The sequence below is a fragment of the Artibeus jamaicensis genome, unplaced genomic scaffold (assembly GCF_021234435.1).
Source record: "Artibeus jamaicensis isolate MK-2021 breed Jamaican fruit bat unplaced genomic scaffold, CSHL_Jam_final contig_2170, whole genome shotgun sequence".
Lineage (NCBI taxonomy): Eukaryota > Metazoa > Chordata > Mammalia > Chiroptera > Phyllostomidae > Artibeus > Artibeus jamaicensis.
Window position 1 is genome coordinate 5,433,613 of NW_026521445.1, and position 24,104 is coordinate 5,457,716.

General features: G+C 40.4%; 1 protein-coding gene across 1 annotated transcript in view; it reads right to left on the reverse strand.

Annotated features, from left to right (window-relative positions):
* Positions 1-865: 865 nt before the first annotated feature.
* SYT14 (synaptotagmin 14) overlaps positions 866-24,104 on the reverse strand; it is a 162,450-nt gene continuing 139,211 nt past the window's right edge. The window contains exons 5-6 of the mRNA XM_053658194.1: positions 5,327-5,516; positions 866-1,516 (exon numbers count right to left, since the gene is read on the reverse strand). Of these exons, the coding sequence (XP_053514169.1) occupies positions 1,203-1,516; positions 5,327-5,516 (504 nt within the window). The 3' untranslated portion in view covers positions 866-1,202. The remainder of the gene's footprint in view (positions 1,517-5,326; positions 5,517-24,104) is intronic.

A 24,104-nucleotide genomic window follows, 5' to 3' on the forward strand; every position in this document is an offset into this window, starting at 1 on the left:
ACTTACATGAAAGGCACAGGATGACATCACGCTGAACGCATCTGTGAATTTCATAAAATCTAGCCACAAGTCACTAGAAACTCCATAAAGAATCTAAGGACTATTTTGAACATGATGTTCCGGTTCACACTGAGAACTGGAGAGTCCTTATATCACAAATACAAACTGAAGTTAAGAGTGTAGATTTAGAGAGAGAGCAGTTTCTTATCTGGATGCTGCCTGCTTTATGCAGCGTTGGTTACTAAACGCTAAGAGCAGATCATTAAAATTTTCTTTAACTTAAATTGTTTTCAATTTTCTACAGGTTATCTACTATATTTTTTAGTTTGTAAAAAACATACTTGCACATTGCTACAATTTTAAAGAGTCAATCATCGAAAAGAACTTGTAATGTAAGGTCCTGTTCTATTAGCTTCCTACATTGGAATACAAGAATACAGGAAGTGCTTTCAACAGAAAGTTACGTAGTTCTACAGTACAACCTGTCTAGAAGACTCGCAAGGGACCAGTACAGTGACGTGGTCTCTTTGGATCAGGCAAAAGCAGAGGCAAATGAAGTCATGAGTTTAAAAAATAACATTAAACTACTTTTACAACAATGAAATCTCGCTTGCCCTTAGACTTGGTGCTGAGAAGAACTGAGGCATGACGAACCTAAGTGCACAAAGGGAAACCATCAGGAATAAAACAATTTTCAACGTGATTGGAACCCTTCAACATCAGCTATGACTTACAGCAGAGGTGGAGAACTACTTTCTCATATTAAAGTACATTTCAAACATCAGGGATGGGTCAGTCCAAATACGTTTCATGGATTATATGTAGCACGATCTAAAATAGTGTTGCAACTAAAATTCTAATTAAAATCATTTATAATTTTGAATTTTCATAGAATAACTGAATGGCTCTTTTGCTAAAAAGTAAAGTCAACTTCAACCCAAAAGCATGCTCTGGAAGCTCTGGAGGCTGTTAATTTAACAACGATGTTATTAGTCTTTCATCTTCCCAAACAAGCTCCACCAGAGACGGAGTTTTTCTTCACGTATGTCAGTACTAGATACTCTACCACAGAATTTAAAACATTTTGGTGGAATGTGGAGGACGATTCTTCAAAGAAGAACTCTTCTGATGGTGGCTCGGCAGAAACAGCAGTGTTGCCATGGGGAACAGGAGGCCCGGGCCGCGCACGCTCGCTCCAGCCGTCACGACTCGAGCAGCGCGTGCCATCTGCACACCTGCTGTCCTTTCGACTCCTTCATCTCAGTCCAGTGATTGAGCTCCTCTTCTCCAGAGCTGTTCAGACCTAGAGCAATCCAGCCTATCATCTCCTTTCTTTTCATACTGCGCTTGTTATACACGGACAGTATAAGTGTCACATCAGAAAGCTGAAACAGGGCCACTTGAAAAACAAAAGTTTCCTTGTACACTGGATTGGGCTGCCCTCTGCGGATGGATGTCTTGCATTTAGACATTTCTTGACCCATGGAATTCAGGAGAGTTAATTTAACATATGTATCTATAGAAAAAAAAAACAACATACCACAAATATCATTTGAAACCAACTCAAAACATCTTTCTTGTAACATCTGCTGAGAAGATTAAGTATCTGTACTTCATAAGGATATGGTGTATACCGTGGTTAATGGAAATTCAACTAATTCCATTTTGATGCAGATGCTTGTAAAACATGACAGGTACAGAGAATGCTAAGTGGGCAGCAAATCTTTGGGGGGCGCTAATATCTCAACCTCACTGTTTCTCCATTATGGTTAGAATTTAAAGGTATACCTCATAATCCTTCCTCCACCCTCCCACCCGTGCCCTGACCTCCCACGACCACCCCACCCACCCCATCCCATCCCCGTGTAGCTTCACTAAGCAGGACATCATAGCATTAATAAACACTTAGCAAGCTCAATTAGCCACAACACTGTAAAGCATTCCACTGTGTTTTCAGAGAATAAGAATAAACAAACAAACAGAAATGAAGGCAAATGGTAAAGAGGGTAAGAGGAAGACAAGAATGCAAAGATGACGTCAAAACAGCTCAGGATGAAATGTTAAAGAAATCTCTGCATGGATGTGGTTTTTAATAATATTTTCAAACCAGCTGAGGACCGAAATGATGCCAAATGCATTAAGGGCTCAAAGTTCAGCAAATCAAGTACAACTTTCTCCTGGTTTCACGCAGCAGTACATTTAATGTGCTTTTTGGATAGTCAAAATAAATACTATAGGATTCCTTTTGACACAATTCAATGTCAAATGTAAGTATGGTATCTTAACTATTTTCATGAGGTATAAAAAAACTGATGTGATGTTTAGTGTTCAAAGTGAAACATGACAGGCCACTGCCTGGGTATTTGCAAGGTGAACCCTCTCTTCGTACAACTGTGCTTTTAAGTTCTTTCAACTCATGCAAATGATCTTCAGCATGTTGATCCATCATGTGTACTTCATATCAGAATTTTTATTAATTTTCATGAAGATTGCAATATTTCTCATGAAGTAACTATTTCTGTTGTATGAATCAAAATATAATGAATGAAAAAATAAAACCTTTAATTTAAAAAAGTTTTGCTTATTTTATACTCTGAATACCATCATCCATAATCAGAGATAAATTCTAAGTTAGTTTTATTTAAAGTACCACAGATAATAAATGTGCATTTTTTGGAAACCAACATGGTGGACAGCTTCACTGCTGGCAAGTTTTAGGGTATTTTGTTTTTGCATGAAAAGACAACATCCAATTAGCCTCTACAGGAACTCACCTCGGATTATATAAACCTGTCCACCTATCAAGTGTTTTAGACAACAGAACAGTCCATCTGACAACAGGGGGTGGAAAGCAGTAAAAGAAATAATGACCAGATGTCAATTGTTGGGTGAAAGAGGGTCAAAGGTTAGAATTAAAGAGGAAACACTGTTCACTGGAGTGGAAGAACACAAAACTTTAGCATTTTAATTCAAGTAGAGGGGTGAACAAAAGGATTGTTGGGTAAAGTTCATGAAATGAGACTTTTTAAGGTCATTGTGTAATCTTAAAGAAAAATTACCCTGATTTAAAGGGGCATCTTTATAATGATATCCTCTTGGTCTAAAGCACATTGAACATAGAATCATGCAAATTATCAGACCATAAAAGACTGAATAAAAGTCATTATAGGATCATTATTCTTCTTCTAAATTTTTAAGTTTATCCATGCAATATTTAATATTTCAAATTCTTTTATTACTCTCAACATAATATAAAATTAAGTTTCGAAAAATAAAATAGAACTACCACAAATTTTGCCCTTGAATATTGCTCTTGTTTCTTTGAATAAAAATGGAATTATTTCATCTATAACATAGTTCCAAACTTAGTGCCTAGGTGTATGCAAAGGGTCACAATCTTATATCATATATACAGTATAAGACCAACTGATAAAATTGTCTTATATTTTACTTTATACATGCTCCATATAACTAATTTTAATGTTGACTTATTTCAGATAAACATATTGATACTGAAGACCTAATTCTAAAATAATGGCTATTGCTTTAATCTACTCTTTAAATCCAGAAAGATCTACTTTATGCTGTGCATGCTAATCTCTTACCCTGTTTATATTATCAGCCCCTGCCTCTACTCGGCTCCCTTCAGTTTAGTTCTGATTAGTGATTTCTGTTTCTATCAAAGTGGGTAGAACAGGACAGAAAGGCAAACATATCATTTCATTTCACTACTTCTTAGCTTCTCAAGTTAAATGTTTGTCAAAAATTAAACTGTTAGCTAAAGCAAGAATGAATGGCAAACTGATAGCTTGTGGCTGTAGCATCAAGAGTATCTTACTTGTTCCAGTGTTTACTTCTTTTTCAGTCTGAATGTCTAAATGCAGGGTGTGCCCTGTCCTATTTGTCACAGGCCTCACCATGCTCCTTATCTTTCATCTCCACGTTTTGCTCATTTAAGTGACTTCCCAGGCCACTAGAATTTGTATTCTAAGTATGCATTAATGAAGGTAACCAAGTAGCTGTTTATTCTAGTAACTGTTTCTTTCCTCCCTCTGACTTTTTCCTTCTGAAAAGGAAGGAAAACAATTCCCTCCTTTTATGCACCTTTATCTGATATGAGTCTCACAATTACCTTGTGAGAGACACACCTTAATTTTATGTGTAAGTGAACAGACTTAGGGGAGTTAGGTTACTTGTCCAAGGGTAGAAATAAAAGCATAATCTGGCTTTCTGACTTTGAATTTAGGAATAGGGACATTTCACAATGTACATAAGAAGCAAGGTTTTCAATACCACTTAAGGCAAACCAAATATGTACACATGACTTTTCATTTTGATTGAAAAAAAAATTTAGGATATTTAGAAGTTAATTTATTTCAAGGGTGAAAAAAGTTTCCCCTCCTTCAAGAATTATTTCATATGTGGAGTAAAAAACTGCTTTAAGCAAGTCTGAAAGAAATCTTTAAACAAATTTAAGGTGGCCATTACTACTGAAAATTTCCTTTCGAATTTTTAGTTTAGGACATTAACAGCTTTAATTTAGACAAGTACAAAGAAGCTGCTACTTCCTGAGCTCATTCCTACAGATATTAACAAACAGTTCTGGGTATGTATATATTGGGCGACAATTTCTCCGCACTCCCATTAACTTACCCACAGCCCTTGAGCTGGGAGAGAGGTAAGGAGACAAGAGTGAGAGGCACAGAGACGGGGCAGAGCCACACCATCTAGCTCTCTGTTCCTAGTATTTAGGGTGAGTGTAAAAATATTCCTTATTTGTTTGTCCTGGTAAAGCCAAAGTATATTCCATTTAAGAAGACTCTGGTGGCAGTACTGACTGATAATTTAAAAATAAGAAAAATATGAAAAGTTTCTTCTTAAATTGTTAAGGGAGAAAAGAAAGAAAAACGTAGAAATTTATACATTAGTTTATAGCTCTGCATGCAGACAGGAAACACAACATCAATCCTCAGTTGACAACGATAACCGTACATATTCCTGATCATATCTGTGGAATACTGTTAACTTTAAAAGACCCTGTAACTCTTTTCTGGCATTAGAAGGTAATGGCTGTGACAGGAAGCATTTCTTCCGTTGACATTAGAAAAATTAAAAGTCTTGATACTTTACAATTAATGTTTTGAATTTCAAATTTTTCTACTTCCCAAATGACTGGAAATAGAAAAAAATGAAACAGATTAGCTGATGATTATTACACCACTTCATTTTGATCGGTTAAGACTAAATGATGGGATTGAAGCCCCTAACACTGAGATCCCCGTACATGCAGAAAACATTAGAATTTAAAAAAGTATTTTTCACTCACTGGGTGGTCTGTTTGCTGCCAAGTTTTTGAAGTGGCTGCCTTTTATAACTTCTGCGGAGAGTCTCCCGGTGGTGGCGTTGTAAAGTAGGCCAATGAGGATTTCCGGAACTGAGCCGTGCTCCAGAGACTGACACGAGGACGTGCTTCCACTGCAGGACACTTCTGACATGCTCACCTGGGAGTCACAGCCCTGGGGTCAAAAGTGAAATCCTTATAGTACTTTGTATGAAAGATAAATTGTTAATGCCGTGTTTACTGGAATTAGGCAAGTAAACCACAATATACAGGTAGAAGTTGCAAGCGAAGACCCAAACAATAGATTAGAAATGTTGTTCTTAGTATATTGTAGTCACTGGATGCCTTTTCATTACACCGCAGTCAAAGGAGTAACAGAGGATAAGGTTTTATAAATCTCTGCATCGTTATGTACAAGTCGGAGATTTCTTAAACTCATGGATGTTAATGAACTTTTACTTAATGTAAAAATTGTTGTTTAAAGCCTTATTAACCTTAAAAGACTGACAGATTTATTAGACTCAATTACATTAAATGTAAATGTCTTAACAATGTCTTTAAAGATGAAGATCAGCACATGTTCATTAAATAAATAAGACAAAGCCACCTTCTATTTATAAACCATTATGTAAAACACACAGATACAGATAGTTGAAAAGGATGGAAACTACGAAAAAAAAATAAACAAAGGAAAATTGGTATAGCTCTATTAGTATTAGTCAAGGTTAGCTTTAAGACAATAACCATTAGACTTCTGCCAAGACTGAGGCATAGGTTGAAGCACTGTGCCTTCTCACACAACCAACTTTAAAAACAACAAAGTTTTAGCAACAAAAATGTAGCCAAACCACAGAAAATTGAACTACATGGAAGTCTGACAACAACGAACCCTTCAGCCAAACCGGTAGGAGGGGCAGAGCCAGCAGCAGAGTGGGGTCAGGCAGGAAAGATCCACCGGACGGACCCAGGCGTGCAACCCAGGCGCGCCGGCAGCCGTGGGCGGATCCCAGGTGTGGAGTAGCGGGCAGACCCACTGAGGGCACGAGGCAGTGGACTCACTGAGGGCTGACCAAAGTCACACAGTCGAGTGCAGATAAACCAGTGAAGGAGCGAAGCGGTGAGACAGACCGTGCAGGCCCCAGTGGCAGAAAGTGGCAGAGGGGACCGCCATTGTCCCTCTCTGACCCCGCCCCCACATACAGCCTCACAAACCAGCGACCTGGGTGGCCTCTCTCTGACCCGCCCCCACATACAGCGTCACAAAACAGCGACCTGGGTAGCCCTACCCTAGTGAACACCTCCTCCTATGTAACAGGCACAAACAGATCAAAACATGGCTCAGGAACAACTCAGAGCCCCAGAGCCGATAAATCTAAGTGATGAAGAAATAGCCAAACTTTCAGATGCACAGTTCAAAACACTGGTGATCAGGATGCTCACAGAACTGGTTGATTATAGTCACAAATTAGAGGAACACATGAAGGCTAAACTAATTGAAATGAATGGAAATACACAGGAAACCAATAGCAATGGAAAGGAAACTGGGACTCAAATCAAAGGAGTGGTCCAGAAAGAGGAAAAAACTGACCAAACAGAAAAGGATGAAGAAACAAGAATTCGAAAGAATGAGGAGAGGCTTAGGAACCTCCAGGACATCTTTAAATGCTCCAACATCTGAATTATAGGGGTACCAGAAGGGGAAGAGAAACAGCCATGAGTGGAAAACTTATTTGAACAAATAATAAAGGAGAAATTTCCCCAATATGGCAAAGGAAATAGACTCCCAGTAAATCCAGGAAGTTCAGAGAGTTCCAAAGAAGTTGGACACAAGAAGGAACACACCAAGGCACATCATAATTACATCAGCCAAGATTAAAATGAAAAAGAGAATCCTAGAAGCAGCAAGAGATAAGGGGACAGTCACCTACAAAGGAGTTCCCATCAGACTGTCAGCGGATTTCTCAAAAGAGACCTTACAGGCAAGAAGGGGCTGGAAAGAGGTATTCCAAGTCATGAAATCTAAAGACCTACATCCAAGATTGATCTATCCAGCAAAGCTTTCATTTAGAATGGAAGGACACATAAAGTGCTTCTCAGATAAGATCAAATTCAAGGAGCTCATCATCACCAAGCCCTTATTATATGAAATGTTAAAAGGACTTATCTAAGAAAAAGAAGATAAAAAAGATGAACAGTGAAAGGACAGCAAACTCACAGTTATTAACAACCACACCTAAAACAAAAGCAAACTAAGAGGACAGCTAAATCAGGAGCAGAACCATAGAAATGAAGATCACATGGAGAGTTAGCAACAAGGGAGTGGGAGGAGGAGAAGGGGGGAGTAGGTACAGAAAATAAGTAGCATAGACGGTAGGTAGAAAATAGATAGGGGGGAGGGCAAGAATAGTATGGGAAATACAGAATCTAAAGAACTTGAGACATGTGGTCATAAACTAAAGGGGGGAATGGTGGGGGAGGGGGTGCGCAGGGTGGAGGGGGTGTGCAGGGTGGAGGGGAATGAAGAGGGGAAATAGAACTGTAATGGCATAATCAATAAAATATATTAAAAAAAAGACAATAAGCATTTCTGAGAGATGAAGAGATACAATCAATAGTGATAAAACTTTCAATTTACCAGGAGGATAAATTAATTCCATATTTGCATGCATTAGTAACATGGGTTCAAAATACAGAAAGCAAAAATTGCTGTAACCAGAAAGAGAAACAGATAAATTCACAACCAGTAGAGATTTCAGCACACTTGTTTTGGTAGCTGACCAAACATGCAGACAAATACGGTAAGTGGATATAGAAGATGTAAATATCACCATAAGGAAACTGACCTAATGGTTATATACAGAACACCACACCTTACTGAATATGCATTTTCTCAAGCTCACAGTGGAATTTTTACAAAAATACACAAAAATAAAGCAAACAACAATGAATTTCAAGTAATGGAAACCATTCAGAATGTTTTTTAATCAACTAGAAATCTAAGCCATCTTCTAGTGAAGAAACAATTCCTATATATTTGGAAATTAAGGATATAGTTCTAAACAACCTATGGGTGACTAAATCATAATAAAAATAAGTTACTTGGAAATACTACTGAGATAGATAAAATTTGGAGAGTCCAATTAAGCAAAAAAAAAAAAAAAAAAAAGAGAGAGAGAAAAGGCACAAACCACCTATCAGTAATGAAAAGGGAGACAGTACTACATATCCTATAGACCATAAAAAGGTAAAACAATAGTACAAGTAGGTCTCTCCCAATAAACTGGAAATTTTGATGAAATAGACATATTCACAGAAAACTATAACCAAAATGGACACAAGAAGAAATGGAGTATCTAAATAGTCTTATTGAAAAAGTTGAATTTGCAATTACAAACCTTTCCAAGATAAACAAGAAAAACAGAACTAAAAACTTTAGCTAGGTGGCTTCCCTGGTGAATTCTAATCAATAATGCTGGTCCTCCCTACACTCTTCCAGAGAACAGGGAAAGAACAAACACTCCTGGTTCCTTTGAGGATCTAGCAAAACCTTCCACTAAAATCAGACAAAGACATTATTAACAATTACAGGATTTTTCATTCATGAACTCTGATTCAAAACCCTACTAAACGAGTAGCAAATCAAATCTAACAACCTATAACATCACACTCAACAGAAAAAAAATTTAATGTTTCTCCTTTGAAACTGGGGATGTAACAATGATGTCAACTGTTCCCACTTCTATTATCACCGCAGTGGACCCCAGCCAGGGGAGGCCTGGCTTTACTAAAAACAATAAGGGATTGGGGAGAAGAGGAGATTAAACAGTCCTATGCCAGGTTATGTAATTGTGTACACATGAAATCTAAACTGGTCCACAGATAGCTACAGTTGCATAAGAAAGTAAAAGTTTTAAATCTACACATTGCTCAATGCCAGGAACAAATCTGAAAATAAAATTTATTTACAAACAGGATTTATTACAGCCTGAAATATAAAATATCCATGAATAATTATAACAAATGATATACAAAGGTCCCTATACAGAAAACTATAAATATTAGTGAAAGAAATATGAAAGTGCTACATAGATATACTATGTTAATATATGAAAAGGTTCAATTTTATAATAATCTTTCTAAACTGCTCTATAGATTAAAAGTAATCACAACAAAAATCACAACAGATTTCTTTGTGGCACTCAACAAGCTAATTCTAAAATATATGTAGAATATATACAAAATGGAATATTAGTCAGTCTTAAAAAAGAAGGAAATACCACCATAATGACAACGTGGATGAACCTGGAGGACATTATTAAGTGAAATAAACTAGTCACACACATTTACTGCATGATTCCACCTACATGAGGTATCTAAAAAAGTCACCCTCATAGAAGCAGAGAAGGATGGTTGTTGCCAGGGGTTGGCTGAAGGGAAAATTAAGAGTTGTGTTCAGAGGGTATGGAGTTTCAGTTATGCAAGATGAGTAAGTTTTAGAGAAGATCTGCTGAACAACATAATAGCCATGGTTAACAATGCTGTATTGAACACCTAAAATTTGTTAAAGAGAGATGTTAAGTGTTCTTACCACCAATAAAAATGGTAAAATAATATACAAGATAAAAGGCCCTGCTCTAGTATCAAAACTTATTTTTTAATTATACTTTACTGATTATGCTATTACAATTGCTCCAATTTCCCCCCCTTTTCCTCCTCCACCCAGCATACCCCACTCCCTCAGGCAATTCCCATACCTTTGTTCATGACCATGGGTCATGAGCATAGGTTCTTTGGCTTCTCCATTTCCTATACTGAAATCTACAGCCAAATGGCTCTTCTGTAACTACCAATTTGAACTTCTTAATCCCTTCATCTCTTCACCCATTCCCCACTCCCTCCCATCCAGCAACCATCAAAATGATCTCTTGTCTCCATGATTCTGTCTCTGTTCTTGTTGGCTTAATTTGATTTTTGATTCAATTGTTGATAGATATGTATTTATTGCCACTGTATTGTTCATAGTTTTAATCTTTTTCTTAAATAAGATCCTTCAACATTTCGTATGATAATGGTTTGATGATGATGAACTCCTTTAGTTTTTTTTTTTTTTTACCAGGGAAGCTCTCTATCTGCCCTTTGATTCTAAATGGTATCTTCGCTGGGAAGAGCAATCTTGGCTGTAGGTACCTGTTTTTCATGATTTTAAATGCTTCTTGCCAATCCCTTCTAGCCTGCAAAGTTTCTTTTGAGAAATCAGCTGACAGTCTTATGGGTATGTCACTGCAGGTAAGTGAATGCTTTTCTCTTGCTGCTTTTAAGATTCTCTATCTTTAACCTTTGGCATTTTAATTATGAAGTATCTTTGAGTGGGCCTCTTTGCAACCATCCTGTTTGGGACTCTGCTTCTTGGACTTGCATGTCTATTTCCTTCACCAAATGAGGGAAGTTTTCTTTCATTATTTTTTTAAACAGATTTTTTTCAATTTATTGCTCTTTCTCTTCTCCTTCTTGTACCTTTCTGATGTGAATGCTGGAATGCTTGAAGTTGTCCCAAAGGCTGCTCACACTATCCTCATTTTTTTTGGATTTTTTCCTTCTTTTTCTGATTGGCTGTTTGTGCTTCACTATGTTCCATATCATTAGTTTGATTCTCAGCTTCATCCACTCTACAGTTGTTTCCCTGTAAATTGTTCTTTATTTCAATTAGTGTACCCTTCACTTCTGGCTGAACCTTTTTTAGGTTTCTGAGGTCCTCACTAAGTTCCTTGAGCATTGTTATAACTAGTGTTTTGAACTCTATATCTGACAGATTGCTTATCTCCATTTATCTTTTTCTGGAGTTTTGATCTGCTCTTTCATTTGGGCAATGTTCTTTTGTCTCCTCATGTTGGCACCCTCCCTGTGTTTGTTTCTATGTAGTAGGTAGAGCTGCTTTGACTCTGTGTCTTGGTAGTGTGGCCTCATGTAGTAGGTGTCCTGTAGGGTCCAGTGGCACCAACTCCCCTATTACACAAGCTGGTTACTTGAGGTGTGCCCTTCACGTGGGCTGAGTACTCCTTCCTCTCGTAGTTGAGCCTTGATTACTGTTGGTGGATCAATGGGGGAGATTTACCCCAGCCAGAGAGCCGCAAGTATTGGCTGTGACCACTTACTACCAACCTCTGCCCTCCATGGAGGATCAGCTGTGCAGGGGTGGGTGGAGGGGCTCTGATGGGGTCTGTAGCTGTCCACTGGATGTGCAGGCTCTGGGATTTCCTGTGTGGAGCAGGGCCAGGTCAGCCCCCACCTGTGTTTTGCCTGGGGCCAACCTGCCTGAGCTATAAAGGAATCTCAGATGGCTGGTACTTGTGCTGGGCTTATAGATTCCCAGGTGAAGCCAAGCTGTGAATCTAGGCTAGTTGCTGTTGGTGTAGGGTCTGAGGCCATTTAGCAAGTAGTATGAGACCTGGGGTTCACTGAGGCGAGCTGTTGCTTTTTTGAGAGGACTTAAGAAGTTGTGATGCATGAATCAAGACCAGCTATGTGTAAGGAAAAGCAGCTTGAGTGGGCCTGCAAGTTGAGTGGGATGGAGACTCTGGGGATCTCCAGGGTGGGGCAAACAGTGTTAGCCAGGTTGATGGAGTTTCAGACATGACACCAGACTACTGGCTCTGTGGCTCTGGGAGGGGAGGGTTCAGAAAAAAGACAAAGGTCTCTGCCCATCTTTCTGTCTGGGAGAGAGCAGCCCCCCAGCTCTCCCCTTGATGCCAGACGCTTCGGTTTCTCCCTGTATGCCACTGGTGCCTTTCAAGCTGCTAACCCAGTGCTGGAGCTCGGAGGGAGTATCTGATTAAGTCCATGTGTGGGTTCCTTAAAAGGAACTACTTGGGACTCCAGAAGTTTCTTCCACCAACTAAATCCCTGCTGGCTGGAAGTTATAGTGACTTACCTTCAGGGCACTGGAACCCTGGGCTGGGGTCCTAATGTGGGTCTCAGACTCCTCACTCCTGATATATCCTTCCCGAGTTTTCAGCCACCACACATGGATGCTAACTTCATTAGTATTCAAGGCAATGGAAATCGACACCATTGGGTAAAACACTACATGACAAACGGATGGGCTAAACTAAGTGTGTGATGAGAACATGAAGCGATGGGAATGTCCATCCTCATCATCCTAAAGGGATGTGGCTTTTGAAAAAAATTATTATTTATTATTTTAAAAAGGTTTTATTTATCTCATTTTAGAGAGGGGAAGGGAGAAAGAGACGGAGAGAAACATCAGTGTGTGGTTGCCTCTCACATGCCCCCTACTGGGGACCTGGCCTGCAACCCAGGCATGTGCCGTGACTGGGAATTGAACTGGCACCCTTTTGGTTCACAGGCCTGCACTCAATCCACTGAGCTATGCCAGCCAGGGCATGACATGGCTTTTAAAATGTTAAAAATAGCCCTGGCTGGCGTAGCTCAGTGGATTGAGTGTGGGCCTGCGAACCAGAGGATCGCGGTTTGATTCCCAGTCAGGGCACATGCCTGGGTTGCAGGCCAGTTCCCAGCAGGTGATGCACGAGAGGCAACCATACATTGATATCTGTCTCCCTCTCTCCTTCCCTTCCCCTCTAAAAATAAATGAATAAAATCTTAAAAAATAAAATAAAATGTTAGAAATACACACACCTATGACCTGGCAAGTGTGTGTGTGTATAATTTATCGGAAATATGTGCAATGTTTATCAAGTGACATATGAAGGAAAATCTGTACCACTACTATTTATAATGGGCTCAGACAGTAGAATGGATAGTTTGTGGTGAGTTCCTACAATGCAGCAACTATACTGTACATACTGTATATGCACACTATATAGCACAACTATTTATAACTACATTTACAAACACGACCTTGAGTGAAAAATACTGAACCCCAAACAATACTTAGCTATATAATCCAATTTATGTAAATTTCAACAACAACAACAACAACAAAACCAAAAACCAAAGAACCAAAACCAAACCTAAACTGCAGTATTTTAGAAGCATGAACATGTGGGGAAGCTATAAAGGCAGAAAGAAGGTGGTCAGTACAGAAGTCAAAACTGGTTAATTCTAGAGGTGGGAAGAGAAGGGAGAGAGATTTGGAAGGGCATGCTGACGACTTCTGGAGTTACTGATGTTTTATTTCTTGACCTGGACGGTAGTCAGTTTTATGGGTAGTAAATTTTTGTTTTTTACACTTTTCTAATATGTGTTGGGCCTCATAAGAGAAAAGGTTTAATGAAAGAATTGTATGATACAAGGATACAAAGTATACAAATCAACAATGATAAAAACGCTAAGTAGGGCTTCCCTGGAAGGTTCCTAAAGGGATTCACTGCATGAGTTAAATAAAAAGACTGTAACATGTTTTCTTGTAACATATTTTCAGATTTATCAAATTTTAGATTTCAGAACATGTTTTATACAAATCTTCGAGTTTGAATCTACTGTTGGCTATCTAAGTGAAGACTTGATACATACTGGAGAACTGAATGAACTCACTGGACTAACAGACACATAAAATCTCCTATTTTCAAATTTAACTCTAAACCACAGAGGAGAAAGCCAAAGGGAATATATGACTTATATTCATAAATCATGGGTCCACAAAACTTATAGATTGGTATGTTTTCATGACAGTTGGAGGAAACAATTTTAGTAAGTTTCAATTAGAATATATCATCACTTTTGAAAATAGTGTCAAAAACATGCTCGTGCACATTTGGTGCATTTGCTACGTTAGGCTATTATACTAGCAGCATCTGTTAGAATACTGTGAAACACATTTTTCATAAGAGTATTTTTCACATGAACCTATTATCAGATAATAAGACGTGAATCTAATATTTTCTTATCAACACAGACGTTATATTGATGGGGGGAATTCAAGAGTTAACATTTTTTTTAGCTTTAAGTTTTAGGCTTAGTGACTAATGCATACAGAAAGCTGTTGTTCCAGGAACTGGAATGCATGACTGGACCCACCCTGACTCCAGGAGGCCCATAAGCAATGCAACCCTTGTGCCTCAGGAGGACTGCAAGCCATCAAGATGGTATCTGAGCCGTTGTGCTCCAGGGAGAGATGTCTGCCGCCCAGGACGCAGATAAAGAATCACGGGCCAGCAGATGAAAGGATGCGAGGCAAGTCACTGGACTGCGCTTTTATCAGATTAACCTTTTCCCTGAATTCCAAACCCCTTACCTACTCTCTTCTCCTGGTAAAAAGGTCGGTTTGAGACGAAATATTCAGACAGGTTTTAGGGAACATAACCAGCCTTCTTCTCAGATCGCTGGCATCTGAATAAAGCACCCACAAAGATTCAATCCTTGACTCTACTTACTGGTTCTGGTAGTGACAGGCAGCACGAATGCCGACTTGTCCAGTTTTGAGTTGCCAATACTGAGCAACAAAGTGAGGTCCCAAGCAAGTCCTGGGACAGGCCTTTATTGAGTTCAAGCCCAACAAAAGAGCAAGAGTGATCAAGTCCTTGATGATCACATTCTATTTTAGTAAGCCTTGCTGGCATATAATAGTGTTTAACAGAAAAAACAAACTACAGTCTACAAGAGTTCATTCTGAATTCACACCGTAGAAAATGCGCCAATCTCGTGGCCTTTCCCTGTTGCCCGTGTAACAGCCTACCTAAGATTCGTACAGCTGTGGCCACCTAAGGAGATCACTGAGCACAACCGAGGCAGTGCAGAACAATGACACTCACAGCGCAACTGCAGTGAAGACGGATTAAATACAGATACGATATACTCCAGGGGCATCCTTCCTCTGACTATTCCTCAGGGCAGGCTGCTCCACTCGGTGTGTTTTCAGGAAGCTATCTCATCTCTCTGCAGACCCATCATTAATTTATAACTGGGGCTTGCCGAGGTGGCAGTAACTGCAGGTGATTAACCCAAAGTCAAACAAATCCCAATCATAATTAGGTCTACTTCAAGGAACAGTCCTACAGGCTCCCCAAAGTAAATCTTCCCCATCTAACGCAATTTTTGTTAATACTTCCTCTCCTTCCCCCGAGTCCTCTACCCCAGGGGGAAGGCGTACAATATGAAAGTAGAAAAAACTAATTATTCAGACAAATGAATAAACTCTCTATAATGTTTACCATAAAATAATTAGTATGGTGTTAACAGGTTAAAATTAGGTGGGAACTTGTAAATATAGAGAGGAAAACATAAGATTAAAAATAAAACAGAATTCCTATTAAATAAATGCCGGGACTTTTATTAATACTAACCTGATTCCAATCTTACTACAATTGTACTCAATATTTTTAAGGTAAAAGTGAACAGTACAATGACAACTATACTTGAAGAGTTTCTGTTGAACTTATTTTTACTGTGGCTGGAAGACATTCTCTGGTTACAGATGCAATGCGTCCACCAGACGTCTGGGAACCGCGATGAGGACATGGAGGGCGCTCAGGTGCCACCTGCTGCAGTGCAGGTGCTGTATGAGTGGGGAGTCTCAGCTCCAACAGCAGCGCGGCTCCACGGGGCCCTCTCCTTGCTCCACAGGGTCCTCTCTTAGACCCAAGGCACCACAGATTTATCAGCCTAGGCAAGGAGGCCATAACCAGAGGCAACTTCAGGGAAGAGGAAGCAAGAATAGCGTACTTACTTCAAATCTTTCCCCCCATCCAGCCTACTCGCTGCCCAATTCAGTGTAAAGGAGAGTTTGTCTGTATTTTGGGAGGGTAAAACCCCCAGCTGACTCTAAAGGATGACTTACTGGAGTGGGCAGGGGATGGCTGCATGGTTTCCATTTCAGACTACTGTTGGGTCAGGATACTTGTGGTTGCAAACAACAGAGTAGCCGATTTTAGCTTAAGTGACACAGGAAATTCACAGGCTTACAGAACACAACAGGTGGACGAGGTAGCTTCAGGTACTCACTGACCCAGGCCTCACCCTGTGTCCTTAGGAACCAGCTCCCCTCCATTTCTCGAGTTGGCTTCCCAAACTTGTCTTTATTCTCAGGTACACTCTTCCCTCCTGGTTGCCACACAGTTTTTAGCAGCTCTGAGTGTTGTGAGAAAAAGGAAGGCAGCATCCTGATTCCTCTCACCAGAACCCCAGAACTGGCTAGTTAGAGTTCATGAGATTTAATTCCAGGGCTTTGCAATAAAGTCACTTCATCAGAAGGACAGGGGCAGGTTGGCTCCCAGGCAAAATCTGAATACTGTGGCCACAAGAAGATATGGATACTAGGCAGAAAAAAATACGGATGTTTATTACAGAGCCCTTCAGTGGAGTTGTTTCTTGCTGCATTTTTCTCCCTGGTCTTCTGTAAGGACCATTAGCCATGTTACTGGGGAGCTGACAATGTCACTGCCATTGCTCCAATTGCGAATGCCTTCTTCAAACTCTTTGCTGGGTTTGGTCTGCATTCATTAGCCTTGCGAGAGGCAAGGAAGAGGAAAGATGGTTCAGTCGACAGAGCTCTGACATTCAGGTAACAGAGTTTAAAAAAAGGTAGGAAATTCACATTTTCTGTTTCATGAGATTCTTTGGACTACTGGTTGAATTTCTTTGATGGTAATGCCTTTTTGAAAAAAGTGTATTTTATTGATTATGCTGTTACGGTTGTCCCAGTTTCTTCCCCTTTGCCACGCTCTGCCCGGTAACCCTCTTCCCTCCAGCTATTCTTCCCCTTAGTTCATGTCCATGGATTGTATGTGTAAGTTCCTTCACTTCTTCCTTTCCTATACTATTCTTAACATTCCCCTATTTTGTTCCTACCAATTATGCTTCTTATTCCCTGCACCATTTTCCCCAATCTCCCTTCTCCCTCTCCCTTCTCAACTGTTAACCCTCCAAATTATCCCTATAACTATGATGGCAGCCCTATGTTCTTTTCTTAGTTTTTGTTTATTATTTTTATTTTTTAGATTCAGTTGTTGGTACTTATGAGTTTGTTACCTTATTAATGTTCATAGTTCTGATCTTCTTTTTCTTAATAAGTCCCTTTAACATTTCTTGTAATAATGGCTTGGTGATGATGAATTCCTTTAGCTTTACCTTGTCTGGGAAGAACTTTATCTTTCCATTCTAAGTGATAGCTTTGCTGGGTAGAGCAATCTTGGCTGTATGTCCTTGCTTTTCATCACTTCGAATACTTCTTGCCTGCAAAGTTTCTTCTGAGAAATCAGCTGATAGACTTATGGGAACTCCCCTGTAGAGAGCGCTCTGCTTTTCTCTTGTTGCTTTTCAGAGTCTCTCTTATCTTTAACCTTTGGCATTTTAATTATGATGTGTCTTGGTGTGGTCCTCTTTGGGTCCAACTTATGTGGGACTCTCTGTGCTTCATGGATTTGTATGTCTATTTCCTTCACCAAATCGGAAGTTTTCTTTCATTATTTTTTCAAGTAAGTTTTCAATTTCTTGGCCTTTCTCTTCTTGTGGCATCCCTATGATTTGGGTGTTGGTACGTTTGGAGATATCCCAGAAGCTCCTTAGCCTATCCTTGTTTTTTTTTTTTTTTTAAATTCTTTTTTCTTCTTCCTGTTCTGACTGGTTGTTTTTGCTTCCTTATGTTCCAAATCACTGATTTGATTCTCGGCTTCAGCCACTCTACTGTTGTTTCCCTATAAATTGTTCTTTATTTCAATTCATGTATCCTTCATTTCTATCTTTTTTATGCTGCTGAGGTCCACATTATGTTCCTCGAGCCTGCTTATAACCAGTATTTCAAACTCTGCATCTGATAGATTGCGCATCTCCTATTTATTTAGCTCTTTTTTTCTGGAGTTCTGATCTGTTCTTTCATTTGGGCCATGTTTCTTTGTCTCCTTGTTTTGGCAGCCTCCCTGTGTTTGTTTCTATGTATCAGGTAGAGTTGCTTTGACTTTGTGTCTTGGTAGTGTCCTCTAATGTAGCAGGTGTCCTGTAGGGTCCAGTGGAGCAGCCTCCCCTATCACCCAAGCTGGGTACTTGAGCTGTGCCTTTTGTGTGAGCTGAGTGCACCCTCCTTTTGTAGTTGGGCCTTAGTTTCTGTTGGCAGATCACTGGAAGGGATTTACCCAAACCACTCAGCTGTGAGGATTGGCAGTGACCCCTTACCGCCAAACGATGCCCTCTGTGGAGCATCATCTGTGCAGGGGCAGAGTAGCTGTGCTCCTATGTGGTCTGTAGCTGTCCACTATGTGTCGTGACCCTGGGGTTTCCTGGGTGGCAAGGCCAAAGTCAGCCCTATCTGTGTTTTGCTTGGGTTGTGCTAGGCTTGAAGATTCCCAGGGGAAGCCAAGCTGTGAAACTAATCTGGTTGCTGCTAGTTCCCAGCCTGGAGCTCACTGACGTTAGCTGTTGCTTGTTTGATAGGATTTTGAAAGTCGTGCAGCATGAGCCAAAACCAGCTATTCATATGGAAAAGCAGCTTTGGTTGGGTGGGGTGGAGTCTCTGGGGATCTCCAGGGTTAGTATTAGCCAGGTTGATGGAGTCTCAGATATGGTACTGGCCTGCTGGCTCTGTGTCTCTGTGAGGGGAGAGGCTCAGAAAAGGGACAATGGCCTCTGCTCTCCCGCCCAGGCACTTCAGCCTCTCCCAGTATGCCACTTGTGCCCTTCAAGTTGCCACCCTGGTGCTGGAACTCACAGGGAGTGAGTGAGCAGGTGAGTCTGTGTGTGGGTTCCTTAACAGGAACTGCTTGGGGCTCCAGAAGCTTTTTTCACTGATTCAATCCCCACTGATTTCTGAAGCCAGAAGTTGTGGGAGCGTATCCTCCTGGCACTGGAACCCGGGGCTGGGGGCCCTGGTGTGGGCCTGGGACTCCTTGCTCATGAACTATTCCTCCTGAATTTTTATCTACCACACACAAATGTGCGACCAGCCTGTTCCATGTTTCCACCCCTTCTACTAGTCTGGATAAATGTGGTTTCTTTGGAAGTCTGACACCTACGGAATTACCTCAATTTCTGACATTTCTGAGTGACGGCTGTTCTGTATTTTAGTTGTAATTTTGATCTGGTTGTGTGCACAGGTAAGCCATGTCTGTCTATGTCACCATCCTGACCTGAGACCAGTAATGCCTTTTTATGTTTTCATTATACCTTCATACATCACTTTCTAGAAATTTACATTTTCACAAAGATGCTCACTTCACGTAAGTTCTCAAATTTGTTTTTCTAGAGTTACTCCGTTTATGATTTTGAAATTTCTACTTAAGTGGTGATTATGTCTTCTTTTTCATTTAACATGTTTCCTTTTTCTTTCCTGACCAATAAAACAGGAGTTTATATATTTTATTAGTTCTTTCAAAAAACCAGCTCTTGTTTTTGTTAAACACTTTACTATTTTACTTTCATTAATTTCTCTTTGTTTTCCTTTTCCAAATTCTTGAATTAAAGAATGTTTAGGTCACCAATTTGCATTTTGTTTACAAATATATTTAAGGCTATACATTTCCTTATAATACTATGATAGCTGTACCCCCACACAGTGTTTTCATTTTGTTGGTTCTAAATATTTCTAATTTCCATTATATCTTCTTTTCTGATTGTGAGTTAATTGAGGAAGTTTTGTTAGAGTCTTTCTTTGTTTGTTTGAATAACCAAATATATAGATTCAAGTGATGGGAGTGGTCGGTGTACGGCCTCTTTTACCTCGCCTCCTACTCTTCTCCTCATTCATGGGAGTTCCAGCTAAAAAGACCTCCTTGGCGTTCGTCGAGGACAACACACACTCTAGTCTCTCAGGCTTTTTTGTTCCATCTGCTTGCAATGTTCTTTATCCAGATATGCACATGAATAACTCCTTATCTCTTCATATAATTTCTTATATAACAGCTCATTTAATAATGGCTTGGTAGTGATAAACTCCTTTAGATTTACTTTGTCTGGGAAGCACTTTATCTGCCCTTCCATTCTAAATGATAGCTTTCCTGGAAAAAGTAATCTAGATTGCAGGTCCTTGCTTTTCATGACTTTGAATAGTTCTTGCCTACAAATTTTCTTTTGAGAAATTAGCTGACAGTCTTATTGGAACTCCTAAGTAACTCTCTGCTTTTCTCTTGCTGCTTTAAGATTCACTCTTAGTTTTAACCTTTGGCATTTTAATTATGATGTGTCTTGGTGTGTTCTTCTTTGGGTCCAACTTATGTGGGATTCTCTGTGCTTCCTGGACTTGTGTGTCTATTTCCTCCACCAAATTTGGGAAGTTTCCTTTCATTATTTTTTCAAATAAGTTTTCAACTTCTTGCTCTTCCTCTTCTCCTTGTGGCATCCCTATGATTCAAATGTTGGTAATCTGAAGATGTCTCAGAGCCACCTTATATTATCTTCATTTTTAAATTGTTTTACTCTTGCTGTTCTGAATGAATGCTTATTTTCTTCCTTATGTTCCAAATTGTTGATTTGAATCATGGCTTCATCCCTTTCAGTGTTGGTTCACTATAGATTTTCCTTTATTTCACTTAGTGCTACCTTTGTTTCTTCCTGGGTCTTTTTTATTTCGTTGCTGTACTCAGTGAGTTCCTTGAGCATCCAGATAGCCAGTGTTTTGAAGTCCGCATCTGGTACGTTGGTTAACTCCATTTTGTTTAAGTTCTTTTTTCTGGAATTCTGTTCTATTCTTTCATTTCGGTCATATTTCTTTGAGACCTTAAATTGGCAGCCTCCCTGTGTTTGTTTCTGTGTTTAGATAGAGATGCTCTGATTCTTTCTTAGTGGCGTGGCCTACTGTAGGAAAGGCGCCGGTAGTTTGTGTGACGCAGAGCCTCAGGTAATTTCCAGGGTTGGGTAGCCCACTTCACCCCCTCTTCACGGTGGCTCTGTGTGCAGAGAGAGGGCTTGGAGAGGGTACAGTGGGACTGCCTAGCTTCTGGAGCTGCCAGCCCAAGTTGCCCTGGTGCTGAATCCCAGAGAGGGTAGGTTTGTGTATGTTTGTAGTCCACGCAGGCCCTTTAAGTGGAGTCTCCTGAAAACCTGGCAATTTCTTCCACTGCCCCAACCCTCACTGGGTTTTACAGCCAGAAGTTAAAGGGATTTATCTTCCTGGCACTGGAACACTGGGCTTGTGGTCTGGCCTGAGGCTGGGATCCCTTGCTCCCAAGGTATCCCTCCTAATTTTTATCCACCACACATGAATGTGAGACCATTCTGCTGCTGCCACCTCTCCATGCCACGTTGCACCCCTGCACCTATCTGCCCATCTCCACACCTCTACCCGTCTTACCTGTCTGGATGAATGTGGCTTCTTTAAGTCCTTGGTTGCTGGACTTCCATACAGCCTGATTTTCTGTTCTGGATGTTATTTGTTTTGAGGTCTAGTTGTAATTCCTTCTGTGATTGCACAAGGAGGTAAAGCATGTTTACCTACACCTCCATCTTGACCAGAAGTTTGAATTTTTTTATATTTCTACAGACTTCTTTTGTAGCCCAGCATATAGTTGACATTTGTAACAGTTCTCTTTAGAGGTCCCACATATACCCATAAATCCAATTTGTTAAGTGTTACTCAAATCTTCCACATTCTTACTAGTATTTTTCTGCTCGACATATTTCTGCTTATTTAGATTGTCTACATGTTTAACAAACTTTTGGTTTATCACTTCTTCCATCTCATTTCCTTCTTTTGAATGCAGTATTTGTCTTTTTTTAAATTTATTTTTTTATTGATTATGCTGTTACAGTTGTTCTATTCCCCCCCTTCATTCCCCTAAAATGCAGTATTTTTCTTATAAAAGTATACAAGGTCTGTCCAGAAAAAGTCCAACCATTCTTAATATAATGAGAACAGTTTGTGTGACATTGCTGCAGCCTGGCAGCCAAGGAGAGTGGACCGCAATGCGTGTGCGTGAACAATGAGACTTCACTGTACTGGTCAGTGGGGAGGCAAGGACATGGACTGTGTGGCCATCACATTCAAAATGACTGAGCAAGTAGAGCAACGAATCTGCATCAAATTTTTTGTTAAGCTTGAACACTCCTCCACGGGAACTATTCAGACGATTCCGAAGGCCACAGCCATGGGCAACTGGTTATTGGCAGCTTTGTCACAACAATGTACCTGCTCATGATGACATCTCGCAGACTTTTTTAGTGAAACATGAAAATTACCCTGGTGACTTAGCCCCTCCACAGCTCAGAATTGGCACCTTGTCAATTCTGGCTTTTCCTAAAACAAAAATCACCTTTGAATGGGAAGAGATTTTAGATCGTCGATGAGATGAGATTCAAGAAAAATATGAGGAGGTAGCTGATGGGCCCTGGGGTACTGTATAAAGTCCCAAGGTGTCTACTTTGAAGGGGACTGAAGCATCACTGTCCAGTGTACAATGTTCCTTGTACCTTGTTCTTCTTCAATAAATGTCTCTATTTTTCATATTACCTGGCTGCATACCTTCTGGACAGACCTCATATGCTCTGTAATTATTCCAGCAATGATCTGTGAGTGGTAAACTCTCTTGATCTCTGCCTGAATATATCTGGAATTTGCCCTCTCCCTTAAAAGATAATTTAGGTGTTGGTGGTTCATTTGCCTTGGCACCTCAAAGATATTATACCACTACCTTTGGTCTTGGAGGCTATTGAGAAGCCTTGTGCTGGGCTAATTGTTGTTCCCTTATATTTTCTCTGTGGTTATGGTTATCATTTTTTTAGTGCTTCACCTTTTTATTGTAATTTTTATAGATATGGAATCATTTTTTATAATCCTGATTAGAGCTTGTGCTTTCTCAATCTGATAACCTACTATGTATTTCAAATACTGCCTCTCATTTTCTCTATTCCCTCATTCTGAAGTACTTAGAAGAAAATATATTTGGTAGGCAGACATGTCTCACCTCTTCACACAATCACATCAAAATTACAACTAAAATATATAACAACCATCACTCAGAACCATCAGAAATCAAGTTGAATGGAAGTCTGACAACTACAGAATTAAAGAAACCACATCCGTCCAGACTGGTACGAGGGGCACAGACACAGAACAGGCGGGCCCCTCACTTAAGTGTGGTGGATAAAAATTCGGGAAGGATATCTCAGGAGCAAGGAGTCCCAGCCCCCCAACAGGACCCCCAGCCCAGGGTTCTGTGCCAGGAAGATAAATCCCCACAACTTCTGGCTGCAAAAACCAGGGGGCATTGAACTGGTGGAAAAAAATTCCGGAGCCCCAAGCAGTTCCTCTTAAAAAACCCACACATGGAATCACCTACTCAGGCTCACTCCCACTGAGCTCCAACACCAGGGTATTAACTTGAAAGCCATCAGTGGTACACAGGGAGAGACTGAAGTGTCTGGTACCAAGGTGAGCAAAGGCCATTGTCCATTTTGTAACCCAACCCCCCCATACACACACACAGACCTGAAAAGCTGGTGTTATATCTGATCCCCATCAACCTGGCTAACAATGTTTAACCCACCTCGGAGATTATGGGCCCACCCTAGCTGCTTTTTCATGTGGATGGCTGGTCTTGGCTCATGCTGTACAACTTCCTTAATCCTACCAAATGAGCACCAGACAGCCTCTTTGAGCCTCAGGCCCCACACTAGCAGCAGCCAGCCTCGATGTACAGCTTGGTTTCGCCTGGAATCTCCAAGCCCAGGACAAGTACCAGCCATTTCAGATTGCTCGATAGCTCAGGCAGGGAGGCCCTAGGCAAAACGCAGGTTGGGGCTGACCCTGGCCTGCACCACACAGGACACCCCAGGTCAGCACACTGAGGGACAGCTACAGACCACGTCAGAGAATCACCACCTGCCTGTGCACAGCTGATTCTCCATGGAGGGCAGAGGTTGG